Source organism: Rhopalosiphum maidis, chromosome 2, assembly GCF_003676215.2.
Source record: "Rhopalosiphum maidis isolate BTI-1 chromosome 2, ASM367621v3, whole genome shotgun sequence".
Lineage (NCBI taxonomy): Eukaryota > Metazoa > Arthropoda > Insecta > Hemiptera > Aphididae > Rhopalosiphum > Rhopalosiphum maidis.
Genome location: NC_040878.1, coordinates 64,703,750 through 64,718,303, shown reverse-complemented (window position 1 = coordinate 64,718,303; position 14,554 = coordinate 64,703,750). Strand labels below are relative to the sequence as shown.

General features: G+C 26.6%; 3 protein-coding genes across 4 annotated transcripts; all 3 read right to left on the bottom strand.

Moving 5' to 3' along the window:
• LOC113552081 lies at positions 1-3,624 on the bottom strand. Its single transcript, XM_026954760.1, has 5 exons — positions 3,040-3,624; positions 2,095-2,320; positions 820-1,064; positions 473-669; positions 1-384 (listed from the first exon to the last, which is right to left on the bottom strand). Exons 1-5 carry the CDS (start codon positions 3,178-3,180, stop codon positions 93-95), a joined length of 1,101 nt encoding a protein of 366 aa, XP_026810561.1. The 5' UTR covers positions 3,181-3,624; the 3' UTR covers positions 1-92.
• Positions 3,625-4,044: 420 nt separating this feature from the next.
• On the bottom strand, positions 4,045-9,218 carry LOC113552080 (tetratricopeptide repeat protein 37). Of its 2 annotated transcripts, none has more exons than XM_026954757.1 (3): positions 8,981-9,218; positions 8,824-8,922; positions 4,045-8,090 (listed from the first exon to the last, which is right to left on the bottom strand). In XM_026954757.1, the coding sequence occupies exon 3, from the start codon at positions 8,055-8,057 to the stop codon at positions 4,143-4,145; it is 3,915 nt and encodes a 1,304-aa protein (XP_026810558.1). In that variant the 5' UTR covers positions 8,058-8,090; positions 8,824-8,922; positions 8,981-9,218; the 3' UTR covers positions 4,045-4,142. The 2 variants fall into 2 exon arrangements, with proteins under 2 accessions (XP_026810558.1, XP_026810559.1); XM_026954758.1 differs by having other exon boundaries at positions 8,987-9,218.
• Positions 9,219-10,570: 1,352 nt separating this feature from the next.
• On the bottom strand, positions 10,571-14,397 carry LOC113553204 (sentrin-specific protease 1-like). The gene is made up of 4 exons (XM_026956407.1): positions 14,128-14,397; positions 12,153-12,685; positions 11,406-12,090; positions 10,571-11,334 (listed from the first exon to the last, which is right to left on the bottom strand). The coding sequence occupies exons 2-4, from the start codon at positions 12,619-12,621 to the stop codon at positions 10,908-10,910; spliced, it is 1,581 nt and encodes a 526-aa protein (XP_026812208.1). The 5' UTR covers positions 12,622-12,685; positions 14,128-14,397; the 3' UTR covers positions 10,571-10,907.
• Between the last annotated feature and the right edge of the window lie 157 nt (positions 14,398-14,554).

Below are 14,554 nucleotides of genomic sequence, written 5' to 3'. Positions count from 1 at the left end.
TTAAATTTTAACATAATAAAAACATTTTAATTTAACAATAAATTATACTGTATGTAGATTATATGATTAGATTGATATGATATGATTTTGATTTATTTTGTATCCTTTAAAGCTTTCATGATCATAAACTTCGAAACACCTTTGAGTTGTTCGCATATGGTCGTCATTTCCGGTAAAAATTTGTTTAAATCAATTGCTCTGATTACGGACACTAACAACAACCCAAAGTCTCTGTTTGTAGAATGTTTATAGGCTGCGTTTCTGCATAACCCAATAAGATGTTCGGCGTCTCCGTTGTTCAGGATTTGTTGGCAATTGTTTACCAAATGTAACAAAACTGGAATTTGATACTGATCCAGACCATCACAGTGATTTATGTATTCGCTGAATGAATCAATAACAGTATTAAAATATAATACTAATCATAATAATAATTAAACCAATATAGGTAATAATTTTCAAATCGATTTACTTTAAAAGAATACACCAATGTTGCTGGTCGAGAGACTGCATAATGTTCACCAGCCAATTCAAGTGTTTAACTAGAATCGATTCTCTGTCTATCAATAATTTGACAAGAAAGAACTTGCAAGCATATTCTGAAAAGTGGACTATCAGTTTGGACAAACTTTCGACAAACCCAGTCAAATTTGACTCACGTGTTTCGAACTGAAAAAAAATAATCTCACTAAACTTCCGACTGCTGTACTTATTTTTGTAATCTAAAATCTTACAACTCTCAAGTAGAAAGCACTAATGTGCATATTTAATATAATACACTAATTTAAAAGTATTAGTTTTATTTTATCTGGTACATACCCAAGGTAAATATATCTGTTCACAAATGATTTGCGGCCTTACGTCTGTTTTGACAAGTGCTTCGCAAAAACCATGGCGAGCCCTATCCGTGACAATTTCCGGCCACACGTCTCCGATTATCTCCAACACATCTTTTCGGTTTCTAAGCTCTGTCTGTAGTACCGAAAACAAATCTTCCTTGTCGTAGTCTCCAGCATTTAATATTTCAACGATTTTTTTTATTGCGTTTTCGTGCGGGTCTTCCACTATAAAAACATAAATAATTTGTATTTATAACCAACCTATCCAAAAGTTATAATAGGAACTCGAGTATAACACAATAAATACTATAATATAATAATAATTAAAAGTTAAATTATATACAATTACAAAAATATAATCATCACAACAATTAATCATCTGCAGCAGAATCAATGATAGAAATAAAACTCAGAATCGAAAAACTCGAATATTCATACGCTATAAGTGTTCAACAATTTAAGCACCACGATTTTTCCTTAAATACTTAAGTTGGAGTAGTTGGACTATCTAGTACATACCTATTGTAAGACATCAATATGTTAGCCATTATTATAAGTTATTATGTTATATTTAACAATTTAACATGTACGTATAACTTAATACTATGTTTCTCAAATATTATTATTTTTTTCATGTGGTTTGATGATATCGACGCATAACCACTAAACCACAGGAAAGACTGTTTTAAAATTACATCAGGTACGTACGCAGGAAAAAGTTTTGGGGGGTGTTTTTGAAAATAAATTATTGAAAAGTAGAACTTTTTTTAATAAATATAATTAAATAACAAAATTAACATTAAAATTGAATAAGTAAATAACTATGCAAAAATCCAAGTATTTTGGGGGGGTTTGAACACCCAAAACACCCCATGTGTACGTCCCTGCATTAGATATTTGATGCTTACTCCAAAATTAATAAACAGAGCTATAAAAAACATTTAGTTATTATAGACAATAACATTAGTCTATCCTATATTCCTATCTAGAAGCGGAATGCTTAAACATCGGAGATTTAGATACAATAGTTTGTAGTAGGTACTAACTAGGTAACTAATATAATATAAAGTTATAACGTGAATTGGTGAATTCTTAAGTAAAAATATTTAGCGGATAACATTTAACTTCGGAAAAACCCAATATAAGAGGTGTGTAATATAATATGCGTTTTAAAAGCGTATATTGACATAATAATCATTATAACCAAAAAATATTATTAATAATTATTATGTCATTGGTAATTGTATAAACTTGCCTAGCGGTTGACTCGGCAGGAAGGACGATTCATCATCAAAATTTCTCAAGGTGACACTGGTACAGGCAGACTGTAATTGTAAATCCTCGGCGACAACTGTAGTAGATTTAGGTTCTGCATTTGAAATGACTGTGGACAATTTCGGAAAATAATTCTGAACGGCGTTAAAGTCTCCGTCAATATCGCTGTCGTCACTGCTCGAACTGAGGATTTCAACTTGTACAGTCTATAAATATAGAAATATGTATAATGCACACGGAAACGTTCATAATAAATAATATATGAAACTATTTTATTAATTTGAATCTAAAAATTGAAAAACGTTTCATTGTTGGTAATCACTATATAATATTACATTTTATGTATTATCTATTATTTGTAACGGCAGTTTATCAATTGCGCTTAAAATATTTTACACTACCTAAGGAAAATGTATTAGTTAGTTTTAATTATTATAAAACAATTGAAAACACTAACCGATATTTTTGCGAGTATTAATACATAATATGATATAATAAAATCATTTAAAAAAAAAATTAAAGTTACAAGTTACATTTTTTTACAATAATAATAGTACACTCTGTTTTTTTTGCAAATTTTAATAATAATATTATCAATAATACAGAATACAGTGTTATGAAATTTTACGATTTCTAGTTTAAACGAGTGCAACACGCCGCTTACATGCAGCCTATGCCACAACAATTAACAGATTAGGGTTCCGAGCCCTGGTTATAAAATATATTATACCTATAGTCACTTTAACCAGTAATAAATTTATCAATAAATAAGTTTTAATTTTCAAATATTTTAGTAAGTGTTATACAAGCGCAATTGGTATACTGACCCTAATCAAAAATGTTATGTTAGGCGCAATTGGTCCATGCCCTTTGCAATAATACATATTAATCTAAATTGTGATTTGTGACATAGGTATGTACATACTTTCGACGAAGCGGCCAAGGACGACAAAAGAACTTTTTTCGGCGTATCTAAACTGCATTGATTCGAGGCAAACTTATTCAACACTTTGGCCAACAAATCTTCGTTTTCATAACTAAATGTCCAATTACCCCAGGTTTCCATAAATAGTTTAAATTTTAATGAAATTACTCCAAAGCGAAGACTTATGAATACTCTTTGAAATATATGTTAGGCATATTATATATTATCAGCGATCTAATGTATTTAAAGATAGTATTGTCTGAAACAGGATGAAAACAAACGTGTTTTACAATTATAATTATGACGTTAAGTAGATACTTATGTACCTATATAGTCAACTGTAGTATACCTACATCATATATACAGTAATATAACATTATTATTTAAGAATTAACTTTATTAACACATCTATGTAGGCTACAGTTTGGTATGCTTATAGTGTAACTATACATTATAAATTATAATCGATGATGCAAGTAATGAAACAAAAACATTTAAATTGCTATAATCTTATTGTTTTATAAATTTATATTTTCTATTCTTAGATTAAGTTAATTGATCAGAAAGGTTTGCACCTAGTTTTTTAGAGAATTTTAAAATTAATAAAAAAAAAGGACTTCCCTAGTTCTATTAGCTAATTGAAAAATGAGATTTATCAAATAAACAGAAAAATCAAGAATATTTTAAATATTTGTTTGCTATTGTAATTGATAAATAATTAAAATTAACTGAAAATTTTTTTAAAGAACTTGCAAAGTTTGAATGATCTAATAATTGAGCGTTATAATTTTTTTCAAGCAAATATGTTTATTTTTCAAAATTCAATATTTAGGACAGTCAGGACAAATATTAAATATAAAAACATTAATATGTTTTAAATAATTGAGAAAAAAAAATTAGTCAATTTAATCAAAAACAATTATTAGGATATTAGGTATACTTATTAATAGCCTCACATTATTTATTTATTTCTTTATTAAACAATAAATTGTGTACATGAAAAAAAATAATTATAAATAGTATTATGTTAAAATATTAAATATTGTAATTATAGTTAGGTATAAATAACTAATACACTAAATTTACATAATATGATATCAATGTTATGGAATATGAGTTTCTAGTTTTAAAAGATTACATTTTAAAATTTCATTAGGATTTAAATTGTTTACAACAAAATTAATATGACTTTTTATGAACTTTGCATCTTCAATATTACCCCGACAGTATATGGCATTCAATAAAACTGTCCAAAGTTCATATGACGTGGGGTATAAATGAATTCCCTTTAAAACATTTCGTAGGCATGTTTTCAATTCTCCTTCAAACAAGTTGCAAATGGTAGTCAGAACTAATGCATTTTTAAGTTCCCAAGTTTTATGACTGATAACTGTGGCGCATGTAAAAATATGAGAACCTAGTCCTCTTTTACGTTTGGACTCATTGGCTATATAGTAATTCAATAATATGAAACCCAAGTTAACCCATAGATGAGCGTTATCAGGATAAATATGAATACAACGGCTGATTAATTTCAATGATATATTTGGTTGACGGTTCAAGTAATAGAAATATGTTTCAAATCGAATAATATCTTTCAAAAATATAGGATCACTCTTATGCGATATCAATTCTTGTAAGATAGTTCTAGATAGACTACTTTTACGTGTTACAATACCCAGTGCAAATGTTGCCAACAGTGCCTGGATATTAGCCGTATTACTTTGTATACTCTTCAAGAACAATGTCGTGGCTTTATCATAGTCTTCATAATTACTAAAAGCTATTGCAGCCATAGCAAGAAAAGCAGTTGACACAATATTCATATCAGATTTATTTTCAGTCAATGATTCATAAGTAACATATGCTTCTTGATACTGACCAGTCTTATAAAGTGCTAATGCCATTCCAAACTTATCATATAAATTAATTGAGTTCATTTGTTGATATTTTATTATAGCTTCTTGATAACATTTTCCTTTAAGAAGACTAAAAGCCATGTTTCTTTGCATGTATATTTGTGTTTCAGGTGTACAATATTGTTCAGCATATTTAGCAGCCCTGATAGCATTTTTATACATACCAGAGTATCTGTACAATATGGACAGTGCATTTTGTGCCCAATAATTCTTAGGATTTATAGATGTAAGCCAAACAAGTAAATCAATATTCTGATGAATTTGACGAGTTGGTATCAATACTTCTGTATCAGCATTAATATGTTTTATGTTTGCTTCAGTAAAATAATAAACACTCTCTTCATGAAATCCTAATGTAGTTGAATGATAAAATAAATCAAAAGATTTTATAGGATTTTCAAATCTAGTCAGTAAACCTTGCCCAACCCAACTATTTATAAGTGTTGGATCGATATGTTGACTCAATGTAAATGCTTCCTGAGCAAGATTTACATCATTGTGAATCATACATTTAATGGCTAAGTTATTATAAGCAATTGCATTTATTTCAATTTCCAGAGACTTAACGAAACAATTATAACTCAAATGTTCATTTTTGATCTCGTCAATAGCCTCAATTATTCCCATAGTGTTCCAAAAGTCTTTGTTTTTTGGATCTAATGATAAACATTTTTTAATAGCTAGCTCTGCCTTGGATTTAAATTCTAATCGTTCGTTTTTATCAATATCTGTGTTCAATGCATTTGTCAAATAACATTTGGCTAAATCGTACCAAATATATTTTTGTGCAGGATTTAAATGCAATTTTTTAGATGTTATATTTAATGCTTGTGAATAGCATCTTCTAGAATAAGTATACAGTTGTAAGCCTTTCACTTCATAATTTTCTTGAGTCATGTTAAATATATTAGATGGTAAATATATAAAAGATAATTCTTCGGGCATCGCTGTCATAAACAAACATAAATCTCCAAACAATTTCCAAAGTAGTGCATATCGGTTATCAATTAGTAATGCTTTGTACAAATATTCACAAGCATTTTTGCATAAATCATAACTCGCATGTACTTGACAAACAAAAATTGATTTGGCATGTTCAATAAACATTTTTGCTGTATCGAATAATGCAATAAAATCTTTAGAATAAGAGTTGACAATTTTGTAAAATAATTGAATACTAGTATCCACTTGACCAATACGAAATTCAATTTTAGCTATTTGTAATTTTGGATACAAAAGAGAAGGATCAATTTCTATACATTTAGAGTATGTAAGTTTTGCTCCAATGAGCGACTCACGTCCTAAAAGAGCATCGCCTAGACATTCATAATAGTTTGCATTATTTGGATCATGTTTAGTAGCAATTTGAAAATTATCAACAGCATCTTCGTATTTGTCTAATCTTAAATAGTGAAGACCTAATCTTAAAGAAGCCCACTTCACATTTTTTGATGTTTTCAGATATTCCAACAATGCTTCTTGTTCTTTTGACTTTGATAATGTAAGGTATATATCTGACAAGGCGAGACCATTTTCTTCATCATCAGGATTCAGGACCACAGATTTTTCATAACAAGTCATGGCAACAGGTAAATGTTTAATTTCTCTGTAATAATGTCCTAACTTTGTAATTAAGTCACATCTATAGGGAGAAATCCGAGAAGCTTCCAAGTATAATTTTCCAGCTTCAGAAAATTGTCCTTGTTTCCATAATACATTACCAAATAGTAGCAATGCATCTGCATCAGCTGATAAATTACAAATATTTTTTAAAGAGTGTAAAGCATCATCTAATTGACCAAATTCAGTAAAATATAATGATTCTAAAAAGATAAAGCGATCATTTCTATCACATTTATTCTGTAATGTGTTTAAATAGTTTTTTGCAGTCTTTTGATCATTTAGATTACAACTAGCTATAATAATGTATTCAATTAGTTTATTGTTAAAATTATCGTTTAACATATCAATAGCTAACTGACGCCCTTGTATAGAACAGCACTGCCGAGAACAACAATAAGCTTCAATTTCCCAAATAAGCATAGTCTGATAACAGGAAAATGTTGGTTTCAAAATTTTTTTTGCTTGTTGAACACATCGTATTACATCATCATAGCAATGAATATTTATCTGGATTTCTGTTAATAAAAACCACGATTGCCATGAACGACTGGTAACTTGGAGAACTTTTCGTAATAATTTACGACTTTCTTCAAATTCGTTTAATCTTCTCAAAGCAATACTTTTAGCTATTAATGAATTTGGATTTGTTGGTTGTGCCGATAATAATATTTCACATCTTTCCATAATTAATGAACTCATTTTGTCAATTAATTTTAGAATATTATCTTCAGGTTCAATTATAGTTTTAATATAATTGCTGATGAATGATTCACAGTAAAAATTTATTGCAATAGCATTATTATTATAAATAGATAACATTTTTTCACATGTATCTACAAGTTGTTGCCTTTTTCCTTTAGACTTTAATACAGGAATAAGTTTACAATAAATTTCAAATCTTTGATCAAAACTATCGTCTTCACATAATGCTAGATAAATATTTTCTAAATGTTCATCTAAAGGAGAAGTATCTTCTGTGAATGGAAACTCTACTAAAACTCTACATATGGCCAAGTATTGTGGTGTTATTACTTCGTTTTTAATTTTTGGTAAGACTGTTGATACAAAAATTTCTAAATCCAGCTTTGATTTATAATTTTTCCAAAGTTCAATACATTTTTTAGCACGTGTCTTACATTTGGTCTCATCAGTTTCTAAACTCAATAAATTAGCATATGTATAAAATAACTGTTGAGAAACTGTAAGCTTATCACATTTTTCGTAATATTGCTCAATGCCTTGCCAGGCAAATAAATTATTAGGAGAAATGTCAATGACTTTTTGGAACTGTTCAATAGATTCATCTTTTTTAGATGGCATTTCTAGGAGACTTGCGCCATAAAGAATCAAACCAGAAATATTTTGTGGATCAGTCTTTAAAATAGTTTTGCACAGTTTTGCTGCATCAGAAAAGTTTTTTCTCATAAATTCTTCTTTTGCAAGTTTCAACTGTTGTTTAATGTTGGTCTTATCCATTTTGTGAATAGATATGTTTAAATTTTGTATTATCTAAAAACACATATAGCACAAGTCAAAAAAGAATACAAGCCTTAAAAAGATTTACTAAAACTGTTATTGATCTTATAATAAATAATAAAATTATAAAATCAATGCTTCTGTAAATTTTACAAGTAACATCAATTTTTTTTTTTTACTTTTAACAATAATAATTTAGGAAAATTTTAAACTTAATCAACCTCATACTATTACTATTTATAATTCATTAAATTAAAAATGTGAATAATATCTGTATTCAGTTTGTTTTAATTATATTAATTGTAAACATATGTTTTTACATTTTAAATAATAGAGTAAATTATAAAACTAATATTCACACTTTAAATTTAATGATTATATAATTATACATATAAATTAATTTTGATTTGTTGCATGACAAATAAAGATAAAATAGTCAGTAATTAAATTAAAAACTAGTTTATTAATTTTCAATACCTACCTACTTTGTACTTTTAAGTAATATATTAACTTTAAATTCCTTTTTCTTTAGTAAAAAATTGTTAACGACACTAATTTACTATAACCTTTCAATTATAGTGGTCAATTCATTCAAAACTGTATTGAACGTGAATAAACTTTTATTTTTAAAAAGATCCATCAATTTTAAGATAAAAAAATTTAATATGCTCCTATTCTTGTTTATATTTTAGTATAAATACATAAGATGAATATAATAAGATATATTAGTATTAATTATAACATATAAGCATACATTTTTACTCACTAAATTTAGTCAAACAAGTAAGGCATCAAGACGAGAGAGTATATAATTACAATTTTTACTATGGTATTTTTCACTGATATACATTCAAATGTCAAAAACCTGCAAAATGTAAAATGTTATTAACAGTGAAACGATCATTGATTACAAATGTATTCACCAGTACCAGTACCCAGCCAGTCACTTGAACTAGTAGAAAATTAAATCACATTCTACATCAATGTTACTAATTTTCACATTGACCAAAGTCAATTTTAAATAAAAACAATTAAGATATGAATATTAAATTGTAAATTGAATATAAATTTCAATTAAATAATTATTAATTTTATGACTAAATAGTAAATATCGTTTCTAACGATTAATGACTTTTTTTGACAATGATAATAAATAATATAAAAATCGTGGTTCTATCCGTATTCTATGGTTCTTTTTATCTGTGATTAAAATTAATATTACAAATTTATCATTTTTTATCTTAAACCGTGATCATGACCACCACAATCAGAATGATTAGTGGGACTCATAGAGGGGGCTGTTACAGATTTCCCGATTTTGATAACAGCGAGAATTCACCAAAATCAAATTTCGGAAGATCGGTTAGGGAAAGAGTTTAAGACCTTAGGTCTTAGATTAATTAGAATATTTAGAATATTCAGATTATTGGGCATTGCATTGAACTATATAATATAATATCGATTTTTTTCAAATATTTACCTAATAACGATTAAGGTGTAAGCTCAGGCCAAATACTTGTATTATTGATAACATTTAGCATTATTCAATGAACACCACAAGCAGGAAATACTTATTATCTTCCAAAAATGATTTATTTAAATTTTAATATTATAATACATAGTAAAACATTTGTTAGGTTTATTAATAGAAAAATGTAGCTAAAATATTTCAGTATTAAATTTTATTTGAATATTTAATACAAAAATATAAGTAAAATTGGGTAGTAATATAATATATCTAAAATCACTGGTACATTTTTAATTATTTTCAGATTAAATTACATCGTGCTTATAAAAGTACCTGAAAATTCATATAAGATCTCATGTAAATTGTTCTTACAGATATTAGATATGTAACACAATACAATAACTTATAACGTTAATTGTGGACAAAAAATGTAAGGTTGGGATTTTTTTCTAAAACCGTACATAATATAACGTTGAAAAAAGGTACAACACATAATATAACAATATCTTTTAATAATTCAATTGTTCTAAGAATAACATAATACCAATTTAGTCAACAATATATTTAAAAAAGAAAAACTATACATATTATACTACCAAATGCAATTATTTGATATAAATTATAATTATATTTACATAATTTACTTTTTAATAAATTCTTTAAATTTTATATTATTTTATAATTATATTTTAGAACTGCCATAAAAAACACTATTTCATAAATAATTTAAATTTTAAACGCATGATAAAAAAGTAAAATTTAATGAAAATTCAAAAATATATTTGAACAACACTAATGTATTAAAATAGATACATTTTATTCAATAAATGGGTATAATTTATGTCTTTACATTCAAAAATAATAAAAATTTCTACATTACTAAAATATTAAGATAATGTACTGAAATTAAAATAAGGTCTTAAATTTAATAATGTATCAAATTATAATACTTAAACACAAGATTAAGACTATTTATTTAATTACTCAGCCTTTAAATTAATTTTATGCCTAAAATAATAATTTGATTTTAAAGATATACTTGTGGTAATTATAATTTTATTAAGTTACATTTTAACATAAATTGTCTTATATAATAGGAAGTGGATTCAATTTAGTGGTACTAATTTTTTATATACATAAAAAATATTATTTTATCATATGTAGGCCAACATTTTTATTGAAAACTTGAAATGAAAAGTATATTATATATAATATTTAACAGTAGATTTCATGTACTTTAAAAAGCAACCAATAAGGTGATTAAGGAATGTTGTTCCTCTTGTCAATCTTATATTCATTAATATATATTTAATAGATATTCTATACAACTTGAAAAATAAGAATAAAATTAACTCAATATTATAGGAAACAGATGACTTAGTTTAATAACATAAACGATTGTTTAAGATCTCATAACATATCCTATTCCTTAATTTAGGCATATCTTCCTGTACAAAATTCAATTCAGCATCACGAGATAGGTACTCTGCATTGACACAAGTAAACACCCCACAATCATAACCATTTTTTTGTGTTGGACAATCTTCAGCATCCATTATTTTCCATCCGCTGCAGTCAAATTTTTCATTCTTTTTGTTCTCATACTCTTGTTTTAGATAGTCAAAAATGATATTTAAACATTGAGGATTTTTACCTTTTAAACTATCATAATATTTTACAGTTTTATCAATGAAGTTTACACATACGAGACACCAATGGTTCCCCAAGTGAATAGGACTGAACATTTTTTTACATGCAAATATATCTTTTTTCCTTGACCACCGTCGAACAGATTGATATCCTTGTGATCTATAAAAAAATGAATATATTAGTAAAAAAACAAGTTGAACATTAATTAAATTATAAATTTTATAACTTACGATAATTTAGAATAAAAAAATGTATCAAACGAGTGTATGTTAATTGGATCACGATCAACTATCATACCTAAATAATGATTTATAACTTCATCATTTAACCAAGCAGTAGGTAAATATATAGTTTTTAAATCCATTTTTTTAATATTTTTCCCTTTAACAATATATTCATTTAATGGTCCAGACATTTGAAGTGCAATAGATTCAGATATTTCTTTAGAATAACCAGGAAAAATATCATTTTTCTTTTGAGGTTCTATTTTATTTAATTCTTTTTTCATAATCTCTAGTTTTTCTTGGAAAATATCCTCGGGTGATTTTTGCTTAATTATTGTAGCAGAATTTAGAATTGCAGCTGCTTGTTTCTCTTTAAATTTTCTTAGTATACGTTCATAAAACAATTCTTGCTTGATAATTCTATTCTTGTGAAGACTTAATTCTGGAATGTCTAAATTTTCTTTACCAGACGTTTGAGATAATTTGGATTGATTTAAAATATTTTCTTTATGAATACTAATTGGCGATTTAGAACTAGAAACTGACATAGTGTTGGTGGTTTCTGGTTTTGGCGTAACATAATGTTTTAAAACCATTGCAAATGATTTATCTATGTTAGAATTAGTTGATGTATCATTAATTTTTAATGCAGAAAATCCGCCTTCCATATTGAAACTCAATTTTTTTGTTCCTATAAAATATAATTTTATTAATTATTATAAAATATAAAATAAATATAAAATATTTTTTTACCTTTGATTGAAGCTGTAATTGAAGATCTATCTTCTAGTATAGCCTTGGTACTAGCACTTCTAACCATTTCTGTACTTCGGTTAGTTTTATGTTGTGGACTTGATAAGCTATATGATCGAATAATTTTAATTTTGTTATCTTCATCATTATTTTCAGTTAAATCTATTGTCCTAACTGGTGACATAGTTCTTCTTGGATGCTGTCTGCCCTCAATAAGCATAACAGGTGGACTGGCTCTGAGTGGTACAGTGGATGGACCGGGTTCAGTAATTTCCACCTCTTCGGTTTCAGATAGGGATTCATCGCTGATTTCAACAATTTCTACAAGACTGTCATCCATGCGCACTCTTTTATTATTTAAAACTTCACATTCTTCATGTTTACGTTTAGTTGGTCCTCTAGGTCCAGAAAGTCCAGCCTTGTCAGTAAACCATCTTTTTATATTTCTTAATGAATTGAAGAAACCCATAACACAAGTGTAACATAAAGGATAATTTGAAATGAATATTACATAGACAGTAAAATTATAACAGCTGAAAAAAATAAAATAAAATTAGTTTAGTTGTTTTTAAAAATGTATGTATAAATTAATTATTTGATAAAATTAGAATAGGTGTAAAGGTTCATGAAATGTATGTGTTTGAATTAAAATTAAAATTATCCATTGGAAAATATCAATAAAATTGTTTTGAAAAATTAAAGAACTGTTGTCAGTTAACTTATATGATAATAAAATAAATAAAACTAAATTAAATAATATATTCTCCAAAATACTTAAATTGCTTTTAGATATCAAACTAATAAATATAATATTTTTTGATTGATAAAATAGTTAAATTATATAGTAAATACAAGTAATTAAAAAAACATTGAGTGCTTAATAAATTGTAAATATTATAATTATAAATACATTTTAGTTAAAGAAAAAATTTAAATCAGTAAATTCTAGTTCGGTAAACAAATACATTGATAAGGAGGACAACATACATTTTTAGTTAGAATGTTTTTGGTTTTAACTTTTACTATATTAATTATATATAGTGTCCAGATATAAAATATGAAAATACGGGACTAAGATGAGGATAAATAAATATTTTTTTTTACTATTTATTAGTTTTAATAATATAAATTAATAAAACATTTTTCAAATGAATGACCATGTTTTAAAATTGCCATATTTTCCAGCAGAAAATCACAAAACTCAGAACTATTCTGATTCTCAATCTTTTGCGACCAACATATGGCTTTAACATAATATTTTTGAAAAACGAGACAATGGGACAGACTTGAAATACAGTACTTTTCCATATAATACGGATAGCCTGGCCACCCTAATTATGTACAAATAGAAATTTACCATATTATAATTATATTGTTATTGTTCAATTATTTTTTACTGATTTATAACATAAATAGCTGGTGAACTATAAATAATTATAACATCAATTCGTACAACAAACTGCTGTGGATCAATTCATGCAAAAATAACACACATACTATCAAAAAAGAGAATGTATTAAAAGAACAAATGACGAAGTACAAAAATAATATTTTTATTTAAATTATTTATTATTAATTTACAGCATTAAAAATTTAAGACAGTTATGAGTTTATCTAATAATATTAAAATGGGATTCAATTAACCAAATCCGCCAAATGTGGAGGGGGGTCAACAACTAAATATTTACATATCCAATAACATCTACACAAATAATTATGGCAATCGTTTCTCTAAACAGAAACCTACATCTTATCAAGTTCTGAACGATATATAATATAGATATAAGTTAAAACTATACAGGAATATCAATTACTATTCGTCGTTTTTGAAATCGATGAATTAAAGACATACAATGTAGCGAGCATATAGGAACATGATTTTTGTAACAGACAAGTGGCCAAACTTAGCAAAACATTAAATAAGAACTCATGATACTTAAATAAATAAATATAAAACGTGTAGTTGAATACTCACTTTTAAACAGGTCGCGGCGACTACAGTAATATCTAAAATGAAATGTGATAGTGATGAAAAATGTTGAACAGAAGGCTATGTAGATCAGAGTCAAGAAATTCCTATTTATAAATTCGCCATCATATCATAGAATAATTGGCAATAAATAAACAAATTAATATTTAAATAACTCAATCTGTAACTACACAGAAGACAAAAATTGACCCGTAACCGTAACGAATAAAAAGACACTGTAAAGTATAAATTGCTATCAACTATCGAGCATCAAGCATTTAACACTCATCTTACACCGTAATTCAAACTATCAAATCGTGGGTTTGTATTGCACGGAAAATAAACATTAAACGAATCAGTGTAGCCAAAAATATGCACGTCTACTTGTGATAACGACATCATGATTTAATGATAATCATTGATAAGAATTTTA

Coding starts and splice junctions, on each gene's coding strand:
- LOC113552081 (XM_026954760.1), bottom strand. CDS start 3,180: ATGGAAACCTGGGGTAATTGGACATTTAGTTATGAAAACGAAGATTTG. Junction 1,065..2,094: donor CCTGCCGAGTCAACCGCTAG/GCAAGTTTATAC, acceptor ATGTTTTTATAG/TGGAAGACCCGCACGAAAAC. Junction 670..819: donor AACAGATATATTTACCTTGG/GTATGTACCAGA, acceptor ATTTTTTTTCAG/TTCGAAACACGTGAGTCAAA.
- LOC113552080 (XM_026954757.1), bottom strand. CDS start 8,057: ATGGATAAGACCAACATTAAACAACAGTTGAAACTTGCAAAAGAAGAA.
- LOC113553204 (XM_026956407.1), bottom strand. CDS start 12,621: ATGGGTTTCTTCAATTCATTAAGAAATATAAAAAGATGGTTTACTGAC. Junction 12,091..12,152: donor AATTACAGCTTCAATCAAAG/GTAAAAAAATAT, acceptor TATATTTTATAG/GAACAAAAAAATTGAGTTTC. Junction 11,335..11,405: donor TTTTTTTATTCTAAATTATC/GTAAGTTATAAA, acceptor ATTTTTTTATAG/ATCACAAGGATATCAATCTG.